Genomic DNA, 27,263 nt, shown 5'->3' with positions numbered 1-27,263 from the left:
AATACAAAAATCCAATAAAAACCGGAACTTTTTTTTTTTAAAACGATTTTTCCCTCAGGGCAAACAAGTTAAAAATTGGCAGGTAACTACACTCCTTACTAACAGACATTGTCCAATTTGAATTTAAGATAATAACCATCCAGAAATAAATCGGTATAAATACATTCAGAGTTTACATTCCAGATTCATTGGAATACCAAAAGATGTTGAATAAATTTTTCTGTGGGAGTCTGTTGCTTATGAGACTAAAATAAAATTTTATAAGAGACGGATTTAAAAGAACAGAAAAGTAATAAAAGGCTATGTTGTGTGTGTATACACACACACACACACACACACACACACACACACACACATATTGGTCCACAATTCGACATTTATGAAACATACCAGCTAGTATTACATTGCAGTCAATTTGTCCATTAATGGTATTACTCTGATAATTATTAAAATCTGTTCCAGGTATATATATTGAAAATATTTTCTTTTGCATTCTTGCTGAAGATAGGTACAGTACTTTGGAGAAATTGTACTAATCCCTTCAGTATGTTTGTATGTACATATATACACGTGTGTGTGTTTTGATCTGTAGCTCTACATGCGTCTTATATACAGCTACAGACATACACACACAAACATATATACACACGTGGTTGGGAATCTGTGCCCGTGAGTACATAATCACAAGCACACGTCTGGGAAACGTCAACACTGCAAGATACTGGTCAGATTCTTCTTCACTCATCACTGGCTGCACTTGTTCCCCTCACTTGACCTTGATTACGTAACTGTAAGAAAAGCGAAAGACAGTGCCATGTGTTAAAATACAGAGACACACAAAAAAATGTTATCATCTTGTCACACATTCTCTGGGGCGGGGGGTGGGGGGGATCCTCAACACGGCAAAACTTCTGGCAGAAAATGTACCCCACATACTACATTTTAAAACTTTAATCTCTTGAAGATTTTGGTCTTACTAATGGTATAACATCTTGTTTCATCAGAGGGAAAATAAATTGCAAGTGGAAATAAGTCACAGAACTTAGAACTTAACAAAAGTAACCATAACTTAATTTTTTTTTTTTTTTTTAATGAACACTGAATTTAAACAAAGGGCTCTGGAGGAATCCTGGCAGAGTTCATTCATTCTTATTTGTACGACTACTTCTGTTCATGACTGAATACTTCATTTCTCCCGTGTTCAATAACTCGATAATTCGAGAGCAGGGAGCCCATGTGAGGGGGCAGCAAAGAGCCACAGTGAGTGAGGAGAGTGTTTTAATCTTGTTCTTTTCCTCAATAAACATTATAGTTCAATAGTAACAACTGATGATTTGTGTTTACTCACACTAGTTTCAGTACGTGGGGGAGATTTTGAGGCTCTTTTCTCCCCCTTGAGGAAAATCTCTTCTCTGGGTGTATAGATTTGTGTTAGGGAAATAAGGCCGTAGAAATATTTTATATTACAGTGAAAACCAAAGTGTATTTATACATATTAAAGCTAACTATAAAGGTTAACTAAAGATTCAACATGATGGAAGACATCCAGATGTTCAGAAAAAATTTCAGCTACAAGGAATCACCGAGGTTGGCCTTTATGGTATGGGACGAAGGAGCTCTGGTTTAAGATGTTTTTACATATTTCCTTACTAACCACATATGATCCTATTGAGAAATAGGTCAATTAAGTGGCCATCAATGAAAAATCAGCTGGCTTCTAGGATAACACTACGGTATGCCGGGCAGCTGGTGTGTGTCTGACCCTAACACTAAGAACTGGAGATGACTACATTCAACCTGCTCCCACAGATAGAACTCTTACAGAAGAATAACTCAAGTGTTCCATGTCAATCTCGAACATATGTATCTCTTTTCAATTCTAAAAATTAAACCACATTGAACACTTAGTCTCTGCTCAGCAAGTTAACTACCCATTACCAAAAAGGTACTGGTTTTTAAACATTCTTTTTACCCGGGTCTTCACTTACACAGTTTGATATTGTCTCTGACCCTACAGGGGACTCATCTAGACATCAGCAGCCGACGTGCCTCGGACGGTACCCTTCTTACGCATCTAAACGTAAAATAAAATCATGAGCTGCCAAAATCACAGACTCTAAATTGGGTTAGTAAGCAGGGGGAGAAAAAAAGATCTAGGAAAGATTGTGAATGACCACTGCCTATTTATAACCACATCCACATGGAGAATGAAGTTCTGAGGCCCCTCCAGTAACACTGATCTAAGGAAAACCCTGCAAAAGGCTTTTCTTGTAACAGCACACACACAAAAAATGTGTATCTATTCTTGAATCTAGGAAACGGAAGCCTGCAGACTGATGATGTGGAATTATCAAAGACGGCCAAGGGTAAATGAACTGTTCACCAATACAATGTGAGAAAATGCCCTGACGGTCTGAGTCATATGTTCATAGTCCCTAGACCAGACAGGAAGCCATGAGAGGTGGCCACCTCTGCTGCTTCTGAGACCAGAGTCCCTGACAGGAGTTCTTTATGGGAAGTTTATTTATAAGAGGGAGGACAAGAGGAAGAACAAGTGAGCATAGGCACAATGTATGAGAAACAAAGAAGGACATAAGGACACATCAGAAAGGACAGGCATTCATTACAGTAGCCTACGGACAATTTTTAAAAAACTCAATGAGAGAATCAGAAAAGAGCGGACAGAAAAGGAACAGATGTAATAAACACACTTCTGCAAGTAAGTCAACACTTCTCCCCGACCCCCAGAAGTGCCAGTTGTGAAATACAAGCACAAAGTTCACCCCCAGCACTTCTTCAGCAGCTAAGCCTAACCCCGCACTTCTCTTCAGGATTCCAGGCAGGGGCATTCCTGTCATGCCTAAGCTCTCAAGATGCAGTTCCTTTTCTCCCGGGCCAAAACCCATTTGAAAGAAATCCAGGTCTTAAAATATTTGTGAATTAAGAAGAGAATTATAATGTATCAAACTCCATCGTCAGGTGTCAGGGAAACAGGACGTCAAGAAAAGGGGAAATCCCTCTGTGGTGATGAGGACTCGGCAACCTCAAGCCCCACCGTGAGGCAGGTGCTTTCTGGGTAGGCGCTTTGGCCTGCAGGCACGATGCCGCCCAGAGCCTGAAGACGCTCACAAACCAACCGTAGGGCTCAAAGCAACAGCAACGCGATGCGGAATAAAGCATTCCCCGATGACCCACAGCAAGATAACTTAAATGGGATTTTACGTGACGATGATCAGCATATAATGCTGAAATTGCCTTAAAACGTTTTTGCAATATTTAACAAAGAAACTGCCACGTCCCCCCAAGCCCTGAACCAGCAAGAGACTTCTACCGACGTCATGTGGGAATCCGTCAGTCTGAGCCGTACAGGCACGACAATGGTATCTTCGGATAAATGGGGCTTCTGTGTAACTACGCATCTACCTTATGGACCCGCTTGGAGAAGCAAGAAGCTGAGCCTGCAAGGCCCATGGCAAGAGGTGGGAGCGGGCACCTCTACCTCCTGGTCAGGGCACTCACTGTGAGTACACTGGGACTGCTCTGATTTCTGCTGTCCTGACACTGAACTTGGCAAGGAAGGGAAGAAGTCCCTGCCAAGTTCTGTCTTGGGGTTCAGAGCTCAGACCACAGAGGGCTTCACCCCTCACCCTTCAACCATGACCTCTTCTCCTCATGTTCTGGACAGTCCTTGCAACATAAAAATGAAAACCAAAAGCGAACCTCCGTCTTAAGGGCTCAAATTAAGAAAAACAGGTTTTATCCGAGCGCTGGTAAATCCTTTTTGAAGATACCAAGGCTGTGCCATGAGCTTAGTGAGAATGAATGTAATCATGCTGCTTTCTTTTTTAACGTTCAGCTGAGTCTAGCTGCCCAGAGGGGCTGGAGACAGGGCTGGCAGGTGTCTCTGGAGCACATGGAGGGAGCAGAGCCAACCAGGGCAGGGGAGGAGGGACCAAAACTGGGTGCTGGTAGGAGTGCTTCTTAGAGAAGGGCATTGGACTCTTGAAAACGGGAAGACAGAAGTGGGAGAAGGGCATGGGGAAAAAAAGGGGGGCAAGTAAACCATGGTTTACTCTTGGCTGTTTAAATATTTAGGAACCAGCCTAAAAAAAAGGGGGTGAGGGACAGTCCTCCACACTTGCCATTCTACCACCCTACTTCCAAGACCCAGAACTGAAAGTCATACTCTCAGTGTGAGAAACGGAGGCAAAAGAGGTTTCTATTGTCTGGCCTAGAAACCGAACTCCAATTTACAATGTTGTCTCCATGGCAAAACAGGTTCCAAATTCCAAAAAATCAACTTAAAAACTTTTGGAACAAAATCCATTCATAAACTGGAGACTGCTGAAAGTTTACTTTCTGTATAAGATAAGGTTAAAACATTTTATTGCCTTATAAAGAAAATATGTCCTAGTCCTCTCAGAAGGTTTGTATAAAGCTAATTAGAAGCAGATCTGCCGTAATCACCAAAAGTAAGCAATTTTAAACACAGATTCTTTATGATGCTGTGTGCCAAATAGATTTCCTTCTGTGCCAAAGAACCTGATTTGCTGCCACTCTCCTGTGATTAAGTGGAGGTCCTGCCTCACACACAAGCGTCTGTCAAACGCTCCCGCCTTCAGGGCTTCCAAAACTAGGACCGCTGGCGGGACTCTGGACGACTGCATAGAAACCACCAGCCCATCCCGGACATTCCTTGGGCTCACGTCCCCCAAGAGGGCCTTACTTTCAACTGAAAAGCAGCGTGGCCCAGAGCAAAAGCAGAACCAGACACTTCTAAGAGGAAGTGGGAAGAACCCATCCCTGGAAGAAAGGGGGCGCTCACGCGCTGCAGGGTCTGCCCTGCCCGCTGGGGCTGGGCAGGAGCTGGGGCAGGCTTTAACTGCCAAACAGGGCTGGCTGACCTCCAGCCCAAGCATCACCCGAATTTCTGCCTAAAGCTTGCTAAAGAGCTAAGGATTAAGTGCTAGCTGTGGGAGGGAATCTCTGGAATGTGTGACAATATGGCTAGCCTTATCTAACTGACAGTGATAACAAAATGAGCCAAAGGCAACTTGGTCTGATAAAGTGAGTGTCTAAAAGGACTATGAACCAGGTCCCATCACAGAGAGCTGATGCATGACAAAGTATGAAACCACTGGGCATTTTACAGGTACAAACTCCAAGTCCATAAAGCTCTAGTCTACTTTCATGGAAGATGCTCAAATAAAGAGAAATCAGAACATGCAAAAGGATGTTAGTGTCTAAGAAACCCAATTCTGATGGAGGTATATATTTAAAAATGGCCTGTAATGACACTCTTCTTAATTCTAAGTCTACACTTACTAATAAGCACATACATAGTTAGAAAGGGGAAATGAGAGTTTCCACAGAGTGGGAAGTCTTACTGTTTCTAGTTCTTTCTGAGTTTCATCCTCCATTCTCCTAATGTCTTCCATTGTCAGATCAATCCACTTGTCAATCCAACAAAAAAGTTGGCGATGAAAGTTCGTAAATATCCTTTTTTCTTGCTTTTAAAACAAAGAAGAAAAGTAGTATAAGATGGCAAAAATAGAAGATTAGTAACATATTAACTTTTACATCCCAATTAACCCATGCAATCTACATATACTTGGAAAAGACCACTGTGTCTTTTGTATCATTTTGTAAAACAAAAGAAAAAGAAAAATCTCCCTGTGAAATGTGAAATCTCTCCCTGCAAAGGCAGCACAACATGTCAGGAACTGAAAAAAATGTGATGTGCACGTTGTGATCCAACATAAACTCCCGCTAGACGTGGTCTATTTGTACCTTTTTCTAAATCTGGTGACCAAGGGTCAACTCGATTTCTTCCGCTATAAAACAATACATGGTCATTCTTAACTTCTCTGCGATTCAAAGAATATTGTGAGGTTGAATATAATGTGTACGGAAACAAAAGAATCTTGGGTTCTTTGGAATAAGACGTTTATTTAAATTAAGGATTATTACATACTCTCCATCAATTTTTCTACTCTAACGTTACTCTCACTCTCTATAAAAAAAACCATACATTTAATGAGCGGTTTTAATTGCTACGTTATTTAAATGTTACTAAAATTTCCCAAGAAGAGAGAAAAGCTCACTGAACAAAAACAGTACTTTAATACTTTTGGACAATCTTCAACTTTAAAATTTCTTTCCATGAACAGAAGGGACTTCATCAATTACATGTGTGACGAACTAGATTGTTAATCTATTACTATGATCCAAGAGGAAGGAAGGAAGCCAGTATTTACAGAGTGCCTACCATGGGCCAGCTGCAAGCAGGCCCAACAGTAATCACAGTGTCCAGCACATTAGGACCCTTTTTAAAAAAAAATGTCAGAGTGGTTACAGCTAAAAAGTAGAAAAATTATGGTAGGACAGATACAACCATTTGTGGATTCAAAGGTATAACAGGGTTTCTTTATAATTATAATAGAAGAAATAGTCACACTACAGGAAAAGTAAACACCAAAGAAACTTTCCATATTTCTTATGTGTTTACAACATGTGTGTTTCTTTATACAGCTGCAATTTTCTCCTCCTTCTAGATCAAAGTGTCCATGTTACTTTCACTTTAATAAAGACAACATACGAAAGAGGTAATTAGGATTCGGGTCCTCAGATTCTGTCACCCTAGGTTCAGAGTGTAACTATTCCCAGTAAGGACCTCTAAGAAGACCTCCCACGAGAAAGTGCCAAGTACGTAAGAAAGTGTGTGTCGAGAGAGAGAGAGAGAGAGAGGTTGTGGAGGATGTGAGCGGGGAGCCAACTGAGGTCGGACAGAGGAGCCCCTCAGCAGGCAAGGCCTGGCCTCTCCCTCCAGCCAGTGCCAAGACCCCAGGAACCCTTGGGGACATGCTGTACACGGAGAGGGCTCTCTGTGAAAACAGCTGGGCAAACCATCGGGAAAGCATGTTGAACAAAACACGGCTACGCTCCTCCCCAAAGAAAGCTCCTTAAAACCTGCTGGTATCTGTCTGATGTTTCTAGGCAGAAAAGGGTAAAAAGGAATTATACAGAGACAATAACTGTTACCTAATAAGCGAGAAAGAGACATGGTAACAGAAAATATCCCACTAATAGCTACCTAAATTTAAGTCTCCGCATTTTGAACAGACGTTACCTTCTGAATGAAGTTTTCTACTTTGCTTTGCAGTCCCCACCACTTGAATTTGATGGTCACCAGCTTATAGGCACACATCTGAGGGCAGTCAGAGTTGTTTGCCAGCTCCTTCTAGATGACGAAAATTGAAAAGGAGAAATCGTGACTTCAATATTTGTTTTGATGAAAAGTGACCGTTGTGGAGTGACATCACAGACACAGGTAAAGAAAAGTACAATCTCACATGGGTTTAGTTTAGGTATTTGGAAACTCGAAATCATTTTAGCAAAAGCAGCAGTATTCCCCTGCTGCAAACCCTCCTTCCACAGATGAAGTTACTTCTTGGCTCTACAGTTTAATAGGTGCACTGTTCTGCCTCAAATTACACTGTTCAGATTTTCTATTAAATACCAAATTCTATCCACGTCGTATCAGTAGTGAGCTTTAATACATAAGGGTTCACCTAACGCCATTACTGCACCGTCCCCATGGATGTGGTGAGGCACAATAAAGAACGATCAGGAAGTTTAGCCGTCTTCTGTGTCTTTCTAACGCTGGCATGTGGAGTGGCACTGTTTATTAACTGAGGTATTCTCACTACAAGGGGGATCTGAAAAGGGACGCGGCAAGCAGGAAAAACGGTCTACAATTACCAAGTGTTTGACATCCCGGCTTGAATTTGTACAAACGGTCACACCTCATAGTTGAAATGGCGCAGTCAGGGAATCAAATCAAGAGTTGTTAGGGTAAAAAGGTGGTGGGGGGGTATTTTTTTTTTTTTTAAAGGAGCAAGGGAAAGAAATGAGGGGCTATCTGGATGGAAAGAGACTAAAGAAGTATATAATGTCTATAATTTACTTTCAGAAAACAACGTTAAAAAGCAATTAGAATTTGGAACCTTAGATTATGTCACCCTAGGTTGAGCCAAAAAACTTTTAAATATGTACTTGTGTCGAGAGAGGGGGAGAGGGAAGGAGGGGAAGAGAGGGAACACAAAGATGGTGAAGCATCAACAACGGCCAAACCTAGGTAGAGGTGCTCACTGTTAGACGCTTTCGGTTTTTCAGCTAATTTTGAAATTTTCATTGTAAAAATAAGGCAGGGGATTGCAATCTATGGTTACTACTGCCCGTTTCTGTGAAACTTAGCACAGGCTTCTGCCTTAGCAAGTTCAGGATGCTCGCGTGTTTATTCGGGGGGAAGGGTTAAGTAGTGGGTGAGCCAGGAGCTCACGTGGGTCTCCCAAGGTGTGTGTGCAGGAGCCCGAGACAGTCCTGGGCCGACCCAGAAGAGCGCCTGGGACGGGCTCACGGTAGTGAGCAAAAGCAGACACGGTCCCGGCTCTGGGGCTCCCAGTCTGTATGGAAAGCAGGCAGGTATCAAAGAATCACAGACTGCAGGCACGGACAGGGGAAAGGGCCATTCTGTAAACTCTCGGGCCAGGGCTGGTGCACCTGCAAGACAAACGCTACGTCTCAGGACCCCTGTGGGGACTCAATCAGGTGGTGCGAGTCCCGTGCTTAGCTGGGGGAACTCAAGGGCTTACCACATATTACTTCACTCTCTTATTCTGTCATAGAGTAGGGATTACCGGTTTTAATTTGCAAACAACTTTAGATAATGCTTCTCCAAAGAGTACAAGGTCATGTGGAACACCGTTTTTATAAAAACGGGATGGCCAGGTGAAGAGATGAAGCAATCTTTTAGGGGTTCCTCCCCCTCATTCACCACTGCTCTCAGCTTCACGCCACATTCAGGACATCACGACGCCAGCATCGGTCACACCGTGTGCCACGGTCCCTTCTTGTCAGCTGCAACCCATTTGTACATCCCACTTTCAGTACGTCCACTGTGTGTAGCCAGTATTCGTTCCATGCAGCCATCATGTACACAAATTCGAAAAATGACGAATTCCTAGGTCATATTCTAAAACCTCAAAATGATTCTTCATTTAAGCAATCACAGCACCAGACCACATTTCCCCCCAGATCCTCAGTTAACGTTCCAGTCTCAAATGCATTCTAAAGATAGGATAGATGGAAAAATTCTATCTTGGTATTATTAATATGACTCCAAAGTTCTACAGAGTCCTGCGTGATTGATCAACTTCTCTCAGAAAATCTCTTCGCTTGTAACATTTCATCTCATTAATGAGCTGGTACAGGGGTTAAATCGGTGAGGTACCACCACAAGCGTTTAAATAAAAACACGATATACAGCAAACTGTCCTGGTGTGGGTGAATTCTATGTCAACAGAAGAACTTGGCTGGCTGAGCTCTACTTCCCCATGACTTTCCTCCCATAAAACAGAGCACTAACATCATAATTCAGCAGGGATGCGTATGTACACACCCACACGTATCCGATCCCATACACTTTATGAACAGGTTTAATTCGGCAAGTATTAAGAGGGTGCCACTTACAACCCCATCTGTGCTAGGTGTTGTAAGAGGACACAAAAGCGGCCGGGAGAGAGGAGAGTAATTACGTGTGCACAAATAACGACAAAACCACTATCCTTGGTGCTAAGGATCTCTGCCAGAAGGGACACCCTTCTGTCGCTGTGGCCCCGGCCTGAAACATATTTGCAGTTCCCCCTCCCTAGCCTGCAGACCCCACACACTTCAGCTGGGCTCCTGTGTGTGGAACTAGCCCAGCAGCCTTCCACAAGACATAACTAGCTTCTGAGTGCCCAGCCTCACCGAGACTATCACACGGCTGGTCTTTCAGAGATCGTTTTTTTTCAGTAAGCAATGAGCCAGTATTGAGGTACTCTCTCATTCAACAAGCATCACTGAAAGCCTTCATGATGAAACACAATTTGAAGAAAACATGAAGAATATAGTATTTAAAATTATTGGGGCGCCTGGGTGGCGCAGTCGGTTAAGCGCCGACTTCAGCTCAGGTCACGATCTCGCGGTCTGTGAGTTCGAGCCCCGCATCGGGCTCTGCGCTGATGGCTCAGAGCCTGGAGCCTGCTTCCGGTTCTGTGTCTCCCTCTCTCTCTGCCCCTCCCCGTTCATGCTCTGTCTCTCTCTGTCTCAAAAATAAATAAACGTTAAAAAAAATAGTTAAAAAAAATAAAATTATGAAATACACCTGCTAAACAGTAGCCTTAGACTAGGAGTAAGGGGATGTGGGCTGCAGTTCCCATTATGCAAAGTAACTTCCTATGTTAGGTGGGTAGGATCCTTAACCTCTCTGGGCCTTGCTTCTGCCAGTAAAAGGAAACACTGGGCTCAACTTTTCGTCTTCCACTGATGCAACGCTAAAAGGGTCAGTGAACTTAGTTCCTCCAGGGTCAGGGACGGCACATGTCCTTGGCATTCAGTGGCTTAAGACTTCCTATAATTTTGCATTTTATTCCATAATGGGCTTAGCAAAATATCCTCCTGCCTATGCACTTGGGCTGAATCGCCTCTGCGGCTAAGAACCTCTGATGCACCACTGATTAGCCCTAAGATACCTTCCAGATGGAACATTCCAAGGCCCTATTAATTATGGGCTGCTGATAGCTTCGTTCGGAAACTCCAAATCACTGGACACCTTAGTGTGCTAAATGAAAACCTTGGGTGTTTCCAGGAGAACACCGACTCCTCAGAATTCTACCATTTTATAAAAACGGCAGGAGGAAGCATGGTTCTAATTAAAGGGTAAGCGGAATTTAACACAAATATGCTTATACCACACTTGGGCTCCAAGAGCAGAGAATACACACATGACTCCAACAATTACCTAAGTTTGTTTCTCACACGCTTTCTAGTGACTCTGGCAGTCTGCTCAAATCAATTAAAGGAATAGTGGTAATTTACAAACAGTGATCTATAATATTTAGTTTAAGTCATGGGACAAAATGAACCCATTCTCCAAACTATCTTCCTCAGACCTAAAATATACATTCCAGTCTCATCTGCTTTTTTTGTTTTTCCATACAACTTACAAGTGATTAAAAAAAAATTTCACAGAATATGTACAAGTTAAAAAACAAGTCAATGAAGAGCCTGCTGCCTTTATTTCTTAGCGTAATTCTTTACAGTATCAGCACCTCACAGTGTGAGGTGAGAGGACTTACAGAAACATAATGTCAACCACAGGAATAAACGGAGAACGTGGAAGCTACCTATTTTTAATATATATTATATATTATTAATATATATGTGAAATCTGGGGCGTTTGGGTGGCTCAGTTGGTTAGGTGTCCAACTCTTGATTTTGGTTCAGGTCATTATCTCACGGTTGTGAGATGGAGCCCCGTGTCAGGCTCACACTGGGCATAGAGCCTGCTTAAGATTCTCTCTCTGCCCCTCCATCTCTCAAAAAAAATTTTTTTTAAATATATGCAATATTTAAGGTCTCATTCAGTTCTTACAATGACTTATGCGATTTGCCTCTTAATTTGAGCTATGTATGACCTTAAGACTAGTGGTTAAGAAATGGCTTAAAAAGTGTCTATACCTAAGGGGCATCTGGCTGACTCAGTCGGAAAAGCATGTGACTCTTGATCTCCGGGTACTGAGTTCAAATCCCATGTGTTGGGTGTGGAGATTAAACAAACAAACGAGTCTCCAGGGGAGCCTTGGGTGGCTCAGTCAGTTAAGCATCTGACACTTGATTTCGGCTCAGGTCGTGACCTCACAGTTTGTGAGATCTATCGCCAGGTCAGGCTCTGCACCAACAGTGCGGAGCCCGCATGGGATTCTCTCTCTGCCCCTCCTCTGCTCTCTCTCAAAATAAATAAGCAAACATTTAAAAAAAAAAAAAAAAAAAAAAAAAGGGTCTCCATACACAATGAAAATAAATAAATAAACATTTAGAAAAAGTCTCCACATGTAATGAAACAGAAAATAGGGAGACTGCCTAGACATAGTTAAGTAAAAGCTGAAACAATCCTTGTGGCACCATCTTCTCGGAAGGGAATGTGACCCTCTGTCATTAAAAAGCCTTAAAGTTGTCCATATCCTATGTATAACCCTTTAACCATGTAATTCCACTTCCAGAAACGTATCCCAATTCATCAGAAAACACTACATATTTACTTATAACAGCAACAACCTGGACTTAATGGTGAAGTATTTTACAAGCCTTCCTAACAATGGGCTGCTACACACATAGACATTAAAAACCATCTTTTCAAAGAATGCTTAATAATGTAAAAATTTTTTAAAGGCACAATATGAACATAAACAGGTATCTATCCATGGTATAAACAATTATTAACAAAATACAGTACATAAATCAGGATATGTAACAGATAACAAGAATTAAATCGTGAGAATGTAATGGATTTTTACTTTCTTCTGTGTACAATTCTTTATTTCTGAAACTTAAGAAGTACACATCTTTTGTAATCAGAAAAAAACCCAATACACTTCGACAATACAAGAGTTTTTGCCCGAAGGTGACTATTCTAGGACAATGAATTCCTTTGCCCTAAATTATCTGGGTACTATTTCAAATCTTCACTCTTCTTTTGACTATAAATAATCTAAATGTTTTCCTGCCTTTGGTTTTGAGATTTAATACATAAAAGCTAAACAAAATCAAGCTAAAATCTGAATTAAGATCTTAAATAGATAACCTTAGTCCAGTCCATATTACATTTTTCCTAATCTTAAACTTCTAAAGTAAAAATGAGGTACACAGGCAAAGTAAAATATGACATACTCTTCAGAGTCATCAGAAATATTCTTGTGAAAAAATGTGTGACTTTCAAAACGTGAAAAATCTCAATGGGGCAAATATTTGGCATTCCACATTCAGAGGACTGTTCTAGGATCCACAGAACCCAAAGGAGTTCCAGCTTGTCTGTCCAGTTCTCAGGATGTTCACTGGGGCAAAGCAAAGCTTCCTCTCTCGCCTTGAACAATACAAACGTTTTCCTCTTCATCAGGTAGAAAAATAAGCCCAAGGCAAATAAAGCCAAAATCAAAATTCAGATCATTCACACATTAATTCCGACTCAGCTCAAACTTCACATTTGCTAACCTAAAGCAAAAACAGGATTAACTCTTTCCTAAATCTAGTTGTAAATAAAATTACTTTGCTGATAAATATGAGTTTTATATAGATGAAAGCATGAAAATTTAAAAGAACAATTGAAAATAAAAGGTAAAGACTGGCTGGTTACCAAAAGACAAGAATAGTCAGGAGTTCTATAAAATGAAAACCACAGGCTAACAGAAGAACCCTAAATTATGACTCATCTTTACATAATTTAAATTTCATCTGTAATGCAGCAAGCACAAGCTAGTGGAGAAAACGTTTCTAAAATTGTATTTCGTTTGTGTGTTCACTGAATTCCTTACATTTCATGTTTCTAACCATAAATGAAACCCCCAAACGCAAATCATGTTTTTAATTTAACAACGCATATTAGGTTACTCTGAGGTATGTGGACGAGGCCTAAGGGAGAGTAATGTATACTGGAGCCACGCAGCATAACTAAACAAAACGCAGCGTGTTTAACCGGAATGGCGAGCAATCAGCCCGAGTTATCCACAAGAACTAGTTTCTTGTATCTGTGACAAACAAATATAAACAAACGTACAAGACAATTAGGAAAAACAAATGAAACAAGCCCAAAGGCATTATGGAAACTCATTTCCTAAAAACGTAGTCCTCTCACAATGCCACGCTACACGTCAACTCCACACACGCTCCTTCCTGGTCAAAATGCGTGGGGATGGAGAAGGAATTGGTATGTGCTACAGATCACCAGATTAATACTCTGGAAGTACGCGGCAGGTTCTGGAAGGCTCACACTGCCTTCATATTTTAATTTCTCAATTTTAGGCAATCTGAATGCTCAATTTCAGCTGTTGATTTCATAATGTAAGTTTCCAACCCAGATTTCACTAAGAAAGTTAAAAATAAATGCACTGCTGGGGCTGTTGCCAGTGCACGCATCAGTAAATATCAACAGAGGATTACAGAATATATGTGAAGTACGTGTACTTAACTCTCAAGCAAAACCCAATTCCCCAACTCAGCCTCACCATTCCCTCAGTTTTGTTCGATTTTTTTTTTTTTTTTTTGGCAGCCATTTAGACAGATCTACAGTGGACATCATATTCTCTGTAAGTACACAGCAGTCCAACGTTTGGTTGCTTTTTATTTGGTTTAAGGCAGTTTACTTGAATCCAGCAAATACTTACTAAGCCTCTCTCAGGCACGAACCTCGGTGCTGGGCAGTGCCCCACGTTAAGTAGGTCAGACACAGAGCCCATGGCCGAAAACTCAGTGTTGTAACAGGGACGAAGGGGGTGGGGAAGGAGGCCCAGTGAGCACACAGACCCCCGCTCTGACAGGGGACACACCAAGTGCCATGAGAAGGTCATCAACAGAAGACTTCAGCAGAGTCCAGGGCTGGAAGATTCTTATCTGACTCGGCAAATGGGAAATGTTAAAGAGAGTAAGCAAATGCAAAAAAGAAGTTCAAAAGACTAAACTAATCACAGGCTAAACTAATTTCATGAAAACAGGCAAAATGAAGTGAAGACAGGAAAGCTTACTGCCTGTGACAGGATAATCAGTCACATTTTCCATGTCTCCAAACTTAGTGTTTGTGGAGCTCACACCCATTTTCCTAATCAGAACTATGACATGTGCTTCGTGCTTGTGTCCAATTACTCTAGGAGTGACACCATGTGCAAGGGAAACCACAGGTTCACTCTTCAGATAATGCTCGTGAAGAAAACACTGTCCCTGACAGTGTCAGTAAGAACCCTGCAAGGGGCCCATCCTGTCAGATCACCTCTCGAACCCAAGTAAGACACTCCATCTGTCTCCCTGCCTGCGTCCGTTGGTGCTGCCTGAGAACAGAGGCATTCAGTATCCACGATAAGGTTAGAACTACTCGTGTATCACTCCTGGGGCACTTAGCTTCTTGAAGACATGGGACAGATTTCTTGCTGTCCTCTGTAGGAATTGGGTAATTCACACAGACCAAGCGCTACTTATTTTTATACTGAATTAAAAACCTCATTTGCAAACCAGGTGCTCAAGAAAACAAAAACAAAACCAAAAAAACCTAGCCATGTTTTCAGGTCGGCTTTATTATACATAAGCTACAATGTGGTCTAACCAGACACTAATTATTAAGTCTCTGTATGCCACCCACTATAGGTTTTTGAAAATGAGATGATAGGGAGGGAACATGTTTTAATGTCTTCACATCTTTCCCAGGACTGAGAGCCATGTCTAGATGAAGACAGGAAAGGACCCTCGGTCTCTCTCCTCGAGAGGCTATCAGGTGCTCATTAGCCTCTTGAGGGCTCTGGGCTGCCTTCTCGCAAGGCTCTATCTCAAAGAGATTTCCATAGCTGGGCTCTGAGCTCTCCCTCACCCCCACTTCCCTTCTTCCCATCCCTGGCCAACAGAACCTTGTGGTATCTTCACTTCGGGCCACTGACAAGGCTCCCGCCTTCTTTCCACAGATGAGAGGCGGGAGGAGAAAGGAGTCTCGGTAGTGTGGCAGGGAACAAATCCGCGTCCCTACAATCCACAGATGGCTGCCCTCCACTAGCTTGAAGGATCCAGATCAGCTTCACGGGTAATTCTAAAATGAGTCTAAAGCAGGACTGAGCAGGTAAACAGCACGACATACTGTTGTGAAAGCCACAGCTGTCAGAACTTTCGCTCCAGACTTGAGTTCGAACATAAATAGGACGTGCCTTTATGGCTAGAAAAAGCATACGTACGCACACAAAGATAACATTAAAGAATCCCAATTTCTAGACCAACTTCTTTATTTGACCTGATCACCTTATACCGCAATGTTCAGACACTGGATGGTTCCGAGACCCGTCAAGCACTCTAAGGGCCAGATACTCTGGCAAAGTCTCCTACAAAAGACCTTTATAGGCCTAATTCTTAACTATCTTATACATAGAGACAAAGAACTTTAAGTCTTCAGGAAGCGTCAGCATTAAATGAAGAAAGAAATTCGGCCTTGCCATAGGATGCAAATGACACCATAATCTTCAAAGATGGTGGTTCAATTTGTTAAGACAACCCTTCAGATCGGAAGAGGTAAACTTGAAAGCTAAAGGCAATCACACGTACACGGTTTGTGATAAACCATTAGAACAGGCAGCCATACCAATGTCATAGAACACACAAAGCCCTCAAAACATGGAAGAAACCAAAACATGTGCACACACACGTGTGCATGCAGTGCTATAAAGAAATAAACATTTACATCCGTAAGAAATGCACCAATCTACCTTGAAGCAAAAATCTTTACCAGGTTAAAATCCCTCCCCTATCAGTATGTACAGAATCACTTAAGTGTTGAACCCTAAATAACAAAATATAACTCATGTGCTCAGATTTAAAAAATTCTCTTTTCAGAAGGAAGATAAATCCATAACTAAAGCCTGCATCCCTGGGTTTGTAGTTTTTAAAAAATAAAAGGTATGTATCATACCACAGGCAAAAAAAAAAAAAAAAGTCCGTACTCTAATCCAGTTGGAAAATATGAAAATCTACTCACTAGTGCTCCCCTGGCACCCTCTGGACCACTTACTAGCAAAGGTTCTCTAGCATTCATATGGCCTCTGCTCTTCGGCTGACCCACATTAAGCACTCGTAACACACACACGTTAAAGACAAGGGGTACAGACAAGTGAGTCAAGATGGGCTTGACGACTCCCAGCTATTAAGACAAGAGAACCCCTGGATACCAGACACAGAAAAGGGATAACTGTGTCATTAATAGGGCAGCTTGTGTATAGATCTCACCAACCCCCAGAGATGATGTGGCTTTTCATTTCCAAAGACCAAAGCTTCCTCCGCATTGGGAACGTAACACTCACTACTTCATTCAGTCCTGGCAACAACCTTCTAAGGCAGTGACAATGTCCTTCCCGTTCTAGAGATGTGGAAACCCAGGCCCAGAACTAGGATTAAGTTAACGAAGTCACAGCCTATACCACAAGCGATAAGGAAATGGATTTCCCTCAGTGCCACTATCACCTACAGATTCCCTGACCATTGGAAACGTACAAATGTTAACAGGAATTATCAAATTCTAGCAAATGCCATGAGTACAGACACACACGTGGCCTGATGCAACAGGGCGTAAGATGTGGGGTGATGTGGGGGTCAGAAAGCGTCACGTCTCCACCCACTACGCATCTCTGTGACTGGCACTGAATCAGGTGCCATAGAGATGTCGGACATCCTGCTGTTTCTCCTACAACTATTACCTGTGTTTCTCTGGCCAAGTTTCTCATCTATATAATGAAGCAGTTGTACTTACCCCACAGGAAGGTCGTGAAGATGAAACACGACCTCGCATAGTGCCTGGCACCAAGGAAAAGTGTCTTTTCCACTCTCCAGTCCGGCGTAGACAGCCAGTAAATACTGTGAGAGTTCAGAAGGAACACGTCAGCGTGGGGTAAGTAAGGAAGAGTTTCCAAGAGATCAGAGAGTCTGAACCTGGTGCCGAATGCACTTTTGAATTTGTACTCGTGAAAGGGAGTTTCTCCTGAGGGGCGACGGGAAAGAAGACTGAAGGGAGAGGATGGGACGGCGCACGGAAGGAAGGCCCAGAGCCGCTGCAGAGGGAGCGGGCAGCCCTTGCGCTCTTGCACAGGAGCATTCTGACAGACACTCTCGGGCAAGTGGGTCCAGAACAGGACTTCTTTTTCCTTTTCGCCTAATTACCACGTATTCCTCCCTTCTCTCCTAGTTCAGACGTACAGAAATCCCCAACTACCACCCAGCCCTACCATCAGTGCCATGGTGGGTATCGTCACTGGCAAACAGGGCCTGCCAAACACAACTTAAATTTTTTTTTTAACGTTTTTATTTTTGAAGGAGAGAGAGAGAGAAAGAAAGAGCATGAGCAGGGGAGAAGCAGAGAGAGAGGGAGACACAGAATCTGAAACAGGCTCCAGGCTCTGAGCCGTCAGCACAGAGCCCGACGCGGGGCTCGAATTCACCAACCGCGAGATCATGACCTGAGCCGGAGTCGGACGCCCAACCGACTGAGCCACCCAGGCGCCCCAGGGCCTGCTGAACACAATTACAAGAGATGCTGATAAGATCAAGTCAATCCACAGGTTCCTATTTTTCTATATGTTGTATTACCAGCTACCGTCATCCTTTTTACTTTTCTTCCTTCACAGGAATGATTACAGTAGTCCCCCCCTTATCCACGGGGAATATGTTCCAAGACCCCCAATGGATGCCTGAGACCATGGACAGTACCGAACTCTGTATATACTGTTTTTTCCTATATATGTACCTTTGATGAAGTGTAATCTATAAATTAGGCACAGTGAGAGATCAACAACTAATCACGAAACAGAACAATTATAACAAAAACTGTAATGAAAGTTACATGAATGTGATCTTTCTCTCTCAAAATATCTTCTTGTGCTGGACTCATCCTTCTTGTATGATGTGAGATGATAAAATGACCATTGAGATGAAGGGAGGGGATGACGCAGGCACTGTGATGCAGCGTCAGGTTACTGACCTTCTGACATCAGAAGCATCATGTGCTTCCAGAATGCAGTTGACCACGGATAAATGAAACCGTGGAAAGAAAAACCGCAGAGACAGGGGGGAACTACTAGTTATTTCTGGGATCATGGTAACTTAGTTAAGCTATAACTGAACTTTTAAGGGTAGCTACACTCACCATCATTTGGGTAAGGTTAATAACCAAGAGTTAAATAGGTAAAAAGGGATCACTATCAGTGAGCATTCTCCCAGAGAAATAATAAGCTATTGTTCCCCCCCCCCACACACACTGGGGGAAACGACTGCTAAAATGCAACCTGAAAAAAATGTAAAATTCACATTCTTTCTAGAAAGTAAACCTATTCTAGAATTTTAATCATTAATTGATAATAAAAGACAAAGCAATGGCAGTCAAAAATCATAAATAAAAAAGGAATAAAAATCATCTTCCAGGTTCCTAAAACGTTGGAAATTAGGTAAAACTCACAGTGTCAAACTACATGTGCTGCCTGTTCTCAAACTGGGTGGGAGCTCCGACAGAAGAGACTGGAGCTCAAGCATGACAGCCCAGCATAAAATGGAGCATCGCCTTTTCAAGTGTGCACTTGAAAAGCTGACAATTTCAAGAAAATTTAATGTCTAATTCACCTGAGTCTCAACTTCGGGCCCCTCTCTTCCCTTGTAAAAGCATCATTAGCTAGAGTTAGTACTTACTGGAGCAAGATGGCCTTTGAGAAGATATGGCTGCCTTAGAGGCAGCCACCCATCTGCTGCTCCAACACGGCACTCCTTTTTGGAAGGCCAGGTTAAATCTCAAAGGGGAAAGACCTCTTCTCTGACTCAGCATAAGTTCTAAGGTCCACATATAGAAATCTGCACAAGGATGGGGGAAATTCTTAAATCCACTGAACTAAGTTTAGATCACACATACTGGATTTGTTCCTTGATTTGTAAGTGACATAGATCACTTCCTGTGAATTCAAGTCAAAAGTCTACGGTCATGGCCATTCAACTGGGAGAATCTTGAACTGAACTCCACCCAGAGAACAAATGTAAAAATAAGAGAATTCTGAACCATTTCTCGTAGAACAGTCAGATCCATCCTTCATTTTAGCTGACGTGCAAGACAGTCCACACAACAGTCTGACACCCACCAAGAGCCACTCCACGGGTTACTTGTGGGGCTATCTGTCACAGTAACCCCCTATCTGCAAACAACAACTAACACCTAGAGGTCTTCTACTGATGACTGGTGACCGGCTTCGGCATAAACAGACTGGTTACCAAATAAAACGTGTTGGTGGAAATGTGCTCTGGGCACATTTAGGTTTTAATGTTCCCCTGCTCCTGTCAAATTACCTGTAATCACTTGCCATCACCACAGTAAGCCCTCTTTAAGGGTCTCTCATTTAGTTTAGTGGATGTCTTTAAAATGCCTTCTATTTCTATAGCAATTTAAATTATTACCTTGACATTGCTTTTCTCACTCCCGTGAATAAAGTAAGGGCGTGTTCTTTATTAGAAAGTGACTACTTGCCATCAAAATTGTTCTCTGGTGTTCCGGTTTCCAAGACGTAACTATTAAAAGGCCAGGAACACGAGCTCAGGTGAAGGGAACTTGTTCGGTTTCCACTAAGACTAAATTTAAACTATAAACCTTCATTTAACATGGATTTTTGTACTGCTTCAAGTCTCAAAAGAGAACACTACAATCCCCAAAGACTAAATCACTTGTCTCTTTTTAAGAGTTATCAGAATAGCATGATGCTGAAAGTGACAGTCTGGCTATGTTCTGTTTGTTAATGCAGCACAGACGTGCTGGCCAACTGCATCGCAAATACAACTATTTCTGTGCCATTTCTATTTTTCACTTAAACGTCACCAGCTCTCCCAGACCCGGGACCTGTCAAGTGGTCTGTTGCCAAGACTCTGCCTGTCAGAAAGGTCAGCATCCAGTACCTTCCAGTTGGGTCCCAAAGGGCCTCTCTTGGTCTTGACTGACTGGAATAACGCTGGGTCTTCATCAGCTTTGTAGTCCTGCAAAGCAAAACAAAGTCAGAGGCAGAGAAGGAACCCAGAGAAATTTCTTTAACCTTGCCAGAACAGCTCTTTGCAGCTACTAAAACACAGGACAGAAACTGATTAGGCTTATTACTGTGCCTTTGCGGAAAAGTAGGAAAACGCTTCGTTATGATAGTAAGTTTTGGGTTTGGTTCTGTTCTACACTTTAAGGCAAGATGACTACACAATATTTAGTAACAGAAGTCTTGACGAGCAAGCCACTGGTTACTGAAGAGCTCCACAAACCTTCCCACGTCTTTTAACAGTTTCAACATGTCGATACACATAGAGGCACATTCAAGAAATAAAACCATCCCGGTCTTGACAATATCCATCGGTGATGACTGAGAGCTACCACTGTGGCCGGGAACGCAGATCAGAACTATCAATCCTGCGGCAGCACCCCCCCAGCCCGGCCCTGATCTCTTCCATGGCTGGGTCTGTGCTGGGTGCCTCAATGACAAGGCCAGCCTGTCCACACCCTTGTTCAGAGACCCGTAGGGTGCAAATCCCTCAGCTTGCTAATGGAAGCCCCTCATCACAGGAGGTGAGCGAGGGGTTTATGCCTCCATCATAGAACTACCTCAGTTGTATCACGTCACAGCGGAACGGCCTTAAGACTGGTTTTATGCAAAGTTCTAGCGTGTGTAAATTCTATTTCCCTAACATCCTCTTCCTTATAGAATGGAGAAAATGAAAGAAGTAATCTTTTTCAACCTGCCTGCTCTACACATACACACATATACACACAACCTACAGATAGGAAAAAAACTACCTTAAAGAGTAAAGTTCAGATTTAAGAAAAGAAATGAGTTTCAATGGCCACAGTGAGCAGAGGTCAGCTGGTGAGCTGAAAATACTACAAAGGGAGAGCCTTTGCTTTGTCACGCAGAATTCCTGAGCCCCTGAGCCTGGGGTCCTTCCCAACATTCATGGAAAGACCATGTACTTTAAGGAAAACACCCAGACAAGTCGTATGTGAAACATCACTGTTCTAGAGATAAAGGCAAGCACTGAACATCTCTAAGTATAATACAAACTTTCACAAATCAAAGAAAACATGTTGAGAGGCAGCCGCTCTGAGATTCAACATTTACTCAGTAGATGCACATGACGTGTCAGTAATTCCTAAAGAGAAAGTTAGACGTAAATTGTGTGAAGAAGGGAAAATGTGAGGTCCAAGTAGAAAACAACAATTCGAAAAGGGCCCAACAGTGTGCTAAAATTATCACACAAACATTTAGCTGGCTACACTGAGTCTTACTGCTTTAAGATCTGCAATGTGGTAGTAGGCATTAGGTCAGGCAGCACTATCCAGTTACGACAGACCAGAACAAGCCGCCTGCAAGGGGCCGGAGGACTTCTGGCGTTACATGTGTCTGGGCACATCACAGAAAGCTCAATTTCTGTCAACTAACGCGAATTCTTAAATTCCAATTTAGAGCCGCACCCTCAAAATTAACAACTTCACTGCTGAGAAAAGAATCCATCGTATAGGCAGTCTCAACACCAAGGTTACCAGTGCGCAACCAGCCGATATAAACCATCACGTAACGCCATCAAATGTTTTCTCTAAGTCTGAGGCTTGGAATTAAAATCTAGAGACAAGCTTACTTTTCCCCAAAATTGAAAGTATTTAACATCCTATCAAATAATCACTTCTGACACCATGTCCCTCGATCGAATCTATTTATTCAGTAGCCACCACGTAGAAGGTAGCGTGCAGGATGCTAAGAGGGGAGCCCAAGGGGTCTGAGGACACAAGGAGAACCAGCACCTACCTGGTGCCAGCTCCTAGGAAGTCGCAGTGGAGCTGGGAGAAAGGAAGAGGCAAACAAAGAACCGAAACCCCAGAGAGTAGGAGTTAACCGCCAACAGAGAATGGAGAGAATGAGAGTCAGAACTGAAATCAACGGACACAAGCCAAGGAAAGGCATTTTTAAAATCAGTTTTAACATCATGTTTAAAAGGTAGAAAAACCTTAAGTGCAAAGGTAGATGTTAAAAATTCTTGTGATTCAATTTTTAACTACCTGTATAACGTCCAGAGGCCTGGCCAGTGTTTACCATTTCAACCCACTTAAGTGGGGGGGCGGGGGGATACTTTTTTTTTTTTTTTAAATACCATCTCAGATGTGACCTCATTGTGGGCATGCCGTTCAAAATTTTTTCTTAATGCAAAATGTGAGATATGATGGAGCCTGGCATGGGCTGAATGGTAAATCGCACATTTCCTAAATCCGAGGGACTGTCAGAGCATGCTCCGCCATTTTATGTGACAAGAAGAAGGAACACACTCAGCCAATGAAACATGCCATACCTGGCAGACAAACCCTAATTCTCAGTGTATTAAAACGGGAGGAAAAGCGGGCAGGGGAACCTCAGAACTGATGAAATGGAGCCCACAGAACTTCTGTACGATTATGGCACCGGTGGAGGTCAAAACGAACAGATGGATCGTGTGGGCTTTGCTGACGACACCCTTTCAGGTCCTTCACGACCCCAGCTCCGTACCAGGGTGCCCACCTCCGGGCCTTTCGATGCCTGTCTGACATACTGAAGAGGGCAGAGTAACGCCTCAGAGCCTCTCCGCTCTGCACCTGTCACACTGTGGCAGAAAAAGCCTGTTTCCGAGCCTTTGTCGTTACTACCACGTACATACCCTGCGACACCTTTCGGAACTAAAGGATCCACAGAATTACGGAGGGAAACCCGCCCATGAAGACCATCCCAGCCGCCTCATTTGACAGATGAGGAAGCCACGGTCCCAACGACCAAGTGGTATGGCTCTCCTAGCCCAGGACTTAACTCCAGCCTTCCTGGCCTCTGTCCCCGGCTCATTCCAGTGGACCACACGGGAGGCAGCAGAAGGGTGTCCACAACTGCCAGATAAGCAAAACCCATTTCAAAAACACCAAGAAGCAGCAGCAGCAGAGGCATCAAAGTGGATTTGCCTGTAAGGCAGGAGTGTGTGCGTATAAAATATCACACACACACACACACACACACACACACACACACACACACACACACACGCACTCATGTATCTCCCAAGGTAAGTCTTCCCAGCTGTTTTCTCTTGACTAAAAAGCAGCAAACATTAAAGGTGTAACACTGGAAGTGTCACAAGACCCAATTATTAACAATAGCACCTTAACCCTGACAGATGAGGATAATGCATCTTGTCAAAACCCAGGAATTTTTTGTGTTTTAATGTTAGTTTGCATACGTAAATGTTTAATCAGTTGAATTAAGTGCCAAGGTATTACAAAGCAGGAGGCAGGTGTGGTTTTAACAACGTCAGTTTTGTACCTTTATAACAAAACACTTAATTTTTCTGAACAGTTACCTTCTTCGCTACGATTTTATTGTTGGATTGCTGGTTTGGTCTTTCTGCATTTGAAAACTGGCCGATTCATATCCGTATCACAATGAACAAATATATTCCTTCATGTATGACAGTTTCGGCATACAGAATGCAACCTCAGCTACCAATTATAGCTGCAAATGAGCAATAGTGTGGAATGAGACAGCCTGCTGGCTTTGTTAGTATTCTGTCTCCTTCGGGATCCCATGGGGAAAGGGGAGGCTCTGATGAAGAGAAGCCCTTGGCTCATGGTTTATTGTGCTTGCCACCAGCTGCAGACTTCTCATCTCATTAGTTCTTTTAGAATACTGTGGGTGAAGACAGCTGTAGCCTACTTGAGTCTTCAGCTCCTGGGTATTCTGAAGGCTGAATTTGCTATGCACTTTCTGTAATCCTTGGGAAAAAAAAAAGCAAGCAAATTCACCAAGCCAAGGATGTGTATTTTTAAAACGAGGTTTAAAATCACGTTTAAAAGTAGAAAAATCTTATCGCTAAGGTGCACTGTGTTTAAAAATTTTTACGATCAAATTTTAATTATCTGTATGATGCCCAGAGGCCTGGCCAGGATAAGGGCTCGGTAAAACCATCATTATCAAGTTAGGTGTAATGTCCCCGGACACCCGTTCGCTCCACCAATACCAGGGCCTCGACGACAGAAAAACACAATGGTATCAGCATAAGGTACATTCGGATTAGTGGTAATACAACTCTATTTAATTGAAAACTCTCACTTAAGTAAAAAAGGAGGCAAGTGAAAGTCAAGACACCCTTTGGAGAACAAATAAAATATAATATGGGAAATAAATGGCTTACTGAGTCTCCATGCTGGAGCCACAGAGTACGTTCATTAAATTCTTATAAATAGCTGTTTTCTGTCACTGGAATACAAAAGTTGTGCTACCTCTTGGGTGTACATCTGTTAGTCTCTACAGCTCTCAACAGAAACTCTCAACAGAAACCAGATTCATTCTGAAGACAAAGAATATTAGTTTTATGAATCTCTTAGCAGAGTGGCTGTCCCCCCAAATGCAAGTACAAAATCTGTGCTGAGCCAACCTAAATGTCCTTGAGCCCAGATTTAACTCATGATTATGAATGGGAAGTGAGTAGGAGGGGGGGGACCGGCAGGAGATTCTTGACAGCTTGTGGAAAAATCGAGATGAGCGCCACACGCCAGAAACTGCTCGGAGAACCAGGCATGGGTTGCCACAGGTGAGGCGAAATGGAGGCTAAGAAGAGGGCCTAAGCCACAGCATTAGCAGCCTCCGCACCTGCTCCTAAAAGGGCACCCTGCGCGAACCCCCGCTCCCCCCGCCCCGCCCCCAGCACAAAGAAACCATTCTGCGGGGTAAAAAATAAAAACTTGAGAGAGATATTAGGATCCCGCAGCCTGCCGTAAAATGCTTTCCTTGAGCACAAGATGATTAATTAGGTGTCTATTCAAATAGCTCAAAGATAATCACGAAGTTGAGAATGCACGGGTATCGCCGCTCAACCTAGCAAAGCTTATTTCCTCTAATCACATCCTAAAAGTAAAGCCCAGGATGAGGGGGAGAAAACCAAATTAAATATGAAGATAAATAACAAACATCATCTATTAGCACTGTGCTTCATTTTTCAGTACGTATTGTGGCACTTGGAAAACAAGGCGTTCCTGGATCCTATCACCGCTGACCCCAGCGCATAACTAATTGGAGCTGACAAAATCCAAGCCAGACTCCAGAGGGGAAGCCCATGAAAAAAAAATGTTTGCATTAAATTTTGCAACAGCAAGTAACAGAGGTGTAAAGACAAATAACATTTACGAACTTGTTTAAGAAACTCATTTCAACAGTTATTTTCAAATAAGCAGCTTTCTTTCCTATTTTTAATTACAGCTCCCCAAGGACCCCTCACCCTTTCAGGTTCCCACAGAGCACCATTAATATAGTATAAGTAAATCTCATTAATTCAGGTCCTACCACCTTGGAATTTATAATAATTCGGACAGGGGCTGGACTGAAGTTTATCTTTGCGTGATCTATGAAAAAAAGATTTGCTACACAAATTAATAGAGTAACAAGATCTCAGGAGGGCTGTTTAAACAGTTCAGAAGTGTTTTAGAGCAATTCAGAAGCATTCATTTGCATATAATTATTATGCTAATTACAAATCATTCTTATCTATTCATTAAAGCAGATTCCCAAAGGACCACTAATTGTCAATAACTTGTTGGCCTAGTTTCTGTTACTGAATGTACCTCTGAGGAACAAAACTGCATTAAAAAATATTCTCTAATTCAGCCTTCTCATTAGTCCTTACCGGCTTCCCACCAATGAATCCTAAAAGGCTAATTTTTAAACAACTGCACTCAGAACAGAGAAATGCAGTCAAACCTACAGGGCTGAAGAGAACACTTTTTTTGTGATCTTTTTAATCTCCTGGAGACCCTGCATAGAGATCTGGGGTGGGAGTAGCGGTGGGGCTGAGCATGGGAAGGGGGCAGAGGCTGTCAACAGAGCTCTATGCTAAAAGGTGGCCATAGCTTAGAATAGTCAGGCTAGGGCACAGCCAGGCTAGGGGCACAGTGGGCTGGGTGCCTCTTCCATTCTTTCTGAGACCGCCAACACTGTCACGCTTATGAAGGCAGACCCCGAAAGCCTTTGGAAGGCTACAAATTAATAGAGAAATAGAAAGAAATCAATTTCAGCCCTGAAAAGAAGTTGCAACCAAAAGCCTGATGTGACAGGGACACCTGGCTGGCTCAGCTGTTAGAGCAAGCGACTCTTGATCTAGCGGCCGTTAAATTTGAGCCCCATGCTACTTAAAAAAATAAATAAAGATAAAATGAAAGTAAAAACAACAACAAAAAAACAACCCTGAAGTGACAGACTCCATCTCCTCCTGCACACCTGCAGGGGAACCAGATAGTTGTGTTCTAGATGAGACTCGGGAAGGTGAGGTGCGGGGGGGAAAAGGAGTAAAGCCCTTGGTGGGCGGGAAAAGGGATTCCTGGATAGCCCAGGGCTGGTGGGCTACTCCTGAGCCCTGCCCTCAGATAAGTGGGCTACTGGTTTGGGTAAGCCTATGTTTCATGCACAAATATACAATATATTTGTTACTACCACCTATTTACAGTTAAATAATGATTAGAGCATTTTAAAATGAATAACTCTTAATACTCTTGATACGAATGTTGAACATTACATTTTTAAAGATTAAATTGCAAATGCCTGAAATGTACGTAATATGTTCAGGAAAAGTCTTACTTAACACAA

At 42.6% G+C, this 27,263-nt stretch overlaps 1 protein-coding gene across 3 annotated transcripts in view; it reads right to left on the bottom strand.

Annotated features, from left to right (window-relative positions):
* Positions 1-361: 361 nt before the first annotated feature.
* The window catches only part of PITPNB (phosphatidylinositol transfer protein beta), a 62,306-nt gene continuing 35,404 nt past the window's right edge, over positions 362-27,263 (bottom strand). The window contains exons 8-12 of one of the 3 annotated variants that reach the window (XM_047088058.1): positions 20,539-20,616; positions 7,130-7,240; positions 5,388-5,510; positions 1,989-2,074; positions 362-788 (exon numbers count right to left, since the gene is read on the bottom strand). In XM_047088058.1, coding sequence (XP_046944014.1) covers positions 2,027-2,074; positions 5,388-5,510; positions 7,130-7,240; positions 20,539-20,616 — 360 coding nt within the window. In that variant the 3' untranslated portion in view covers positions 362-788; positions 1,989-2,026. Of the gene's footprint in view, positions 789-1,988; positions 2,075-5,387; positions 5,511-7,129; positions 7,241-12,493; positions 12,989-17,368; positions 17,473-20,538; positions 20,617-27,263 lie in introns of those variants that run through there. The other 2 variants (XM_047088057.1, XM_047088059.1) reach the window with 2 other exon arrangements.

This window comes from Lynx rufus, unplaced genomic scaffold (assembly GCF_022079265.1).
Source record: "Lynx rufus isolate CCGP_SWC_20201006 ecotype Redwood Valley unplaced genomic scaffold, mLynRuf1.p SCAF_24, whole genome shotgun sequence".
NCBI lineage: Eukaryota > Metazoa > Chordata > Mammalia > Carnivora > Felidae > Lynx > Lynx rufus.
This window is presented reverse-complemented; position numbering and strand designations above follow the sequence as displayed.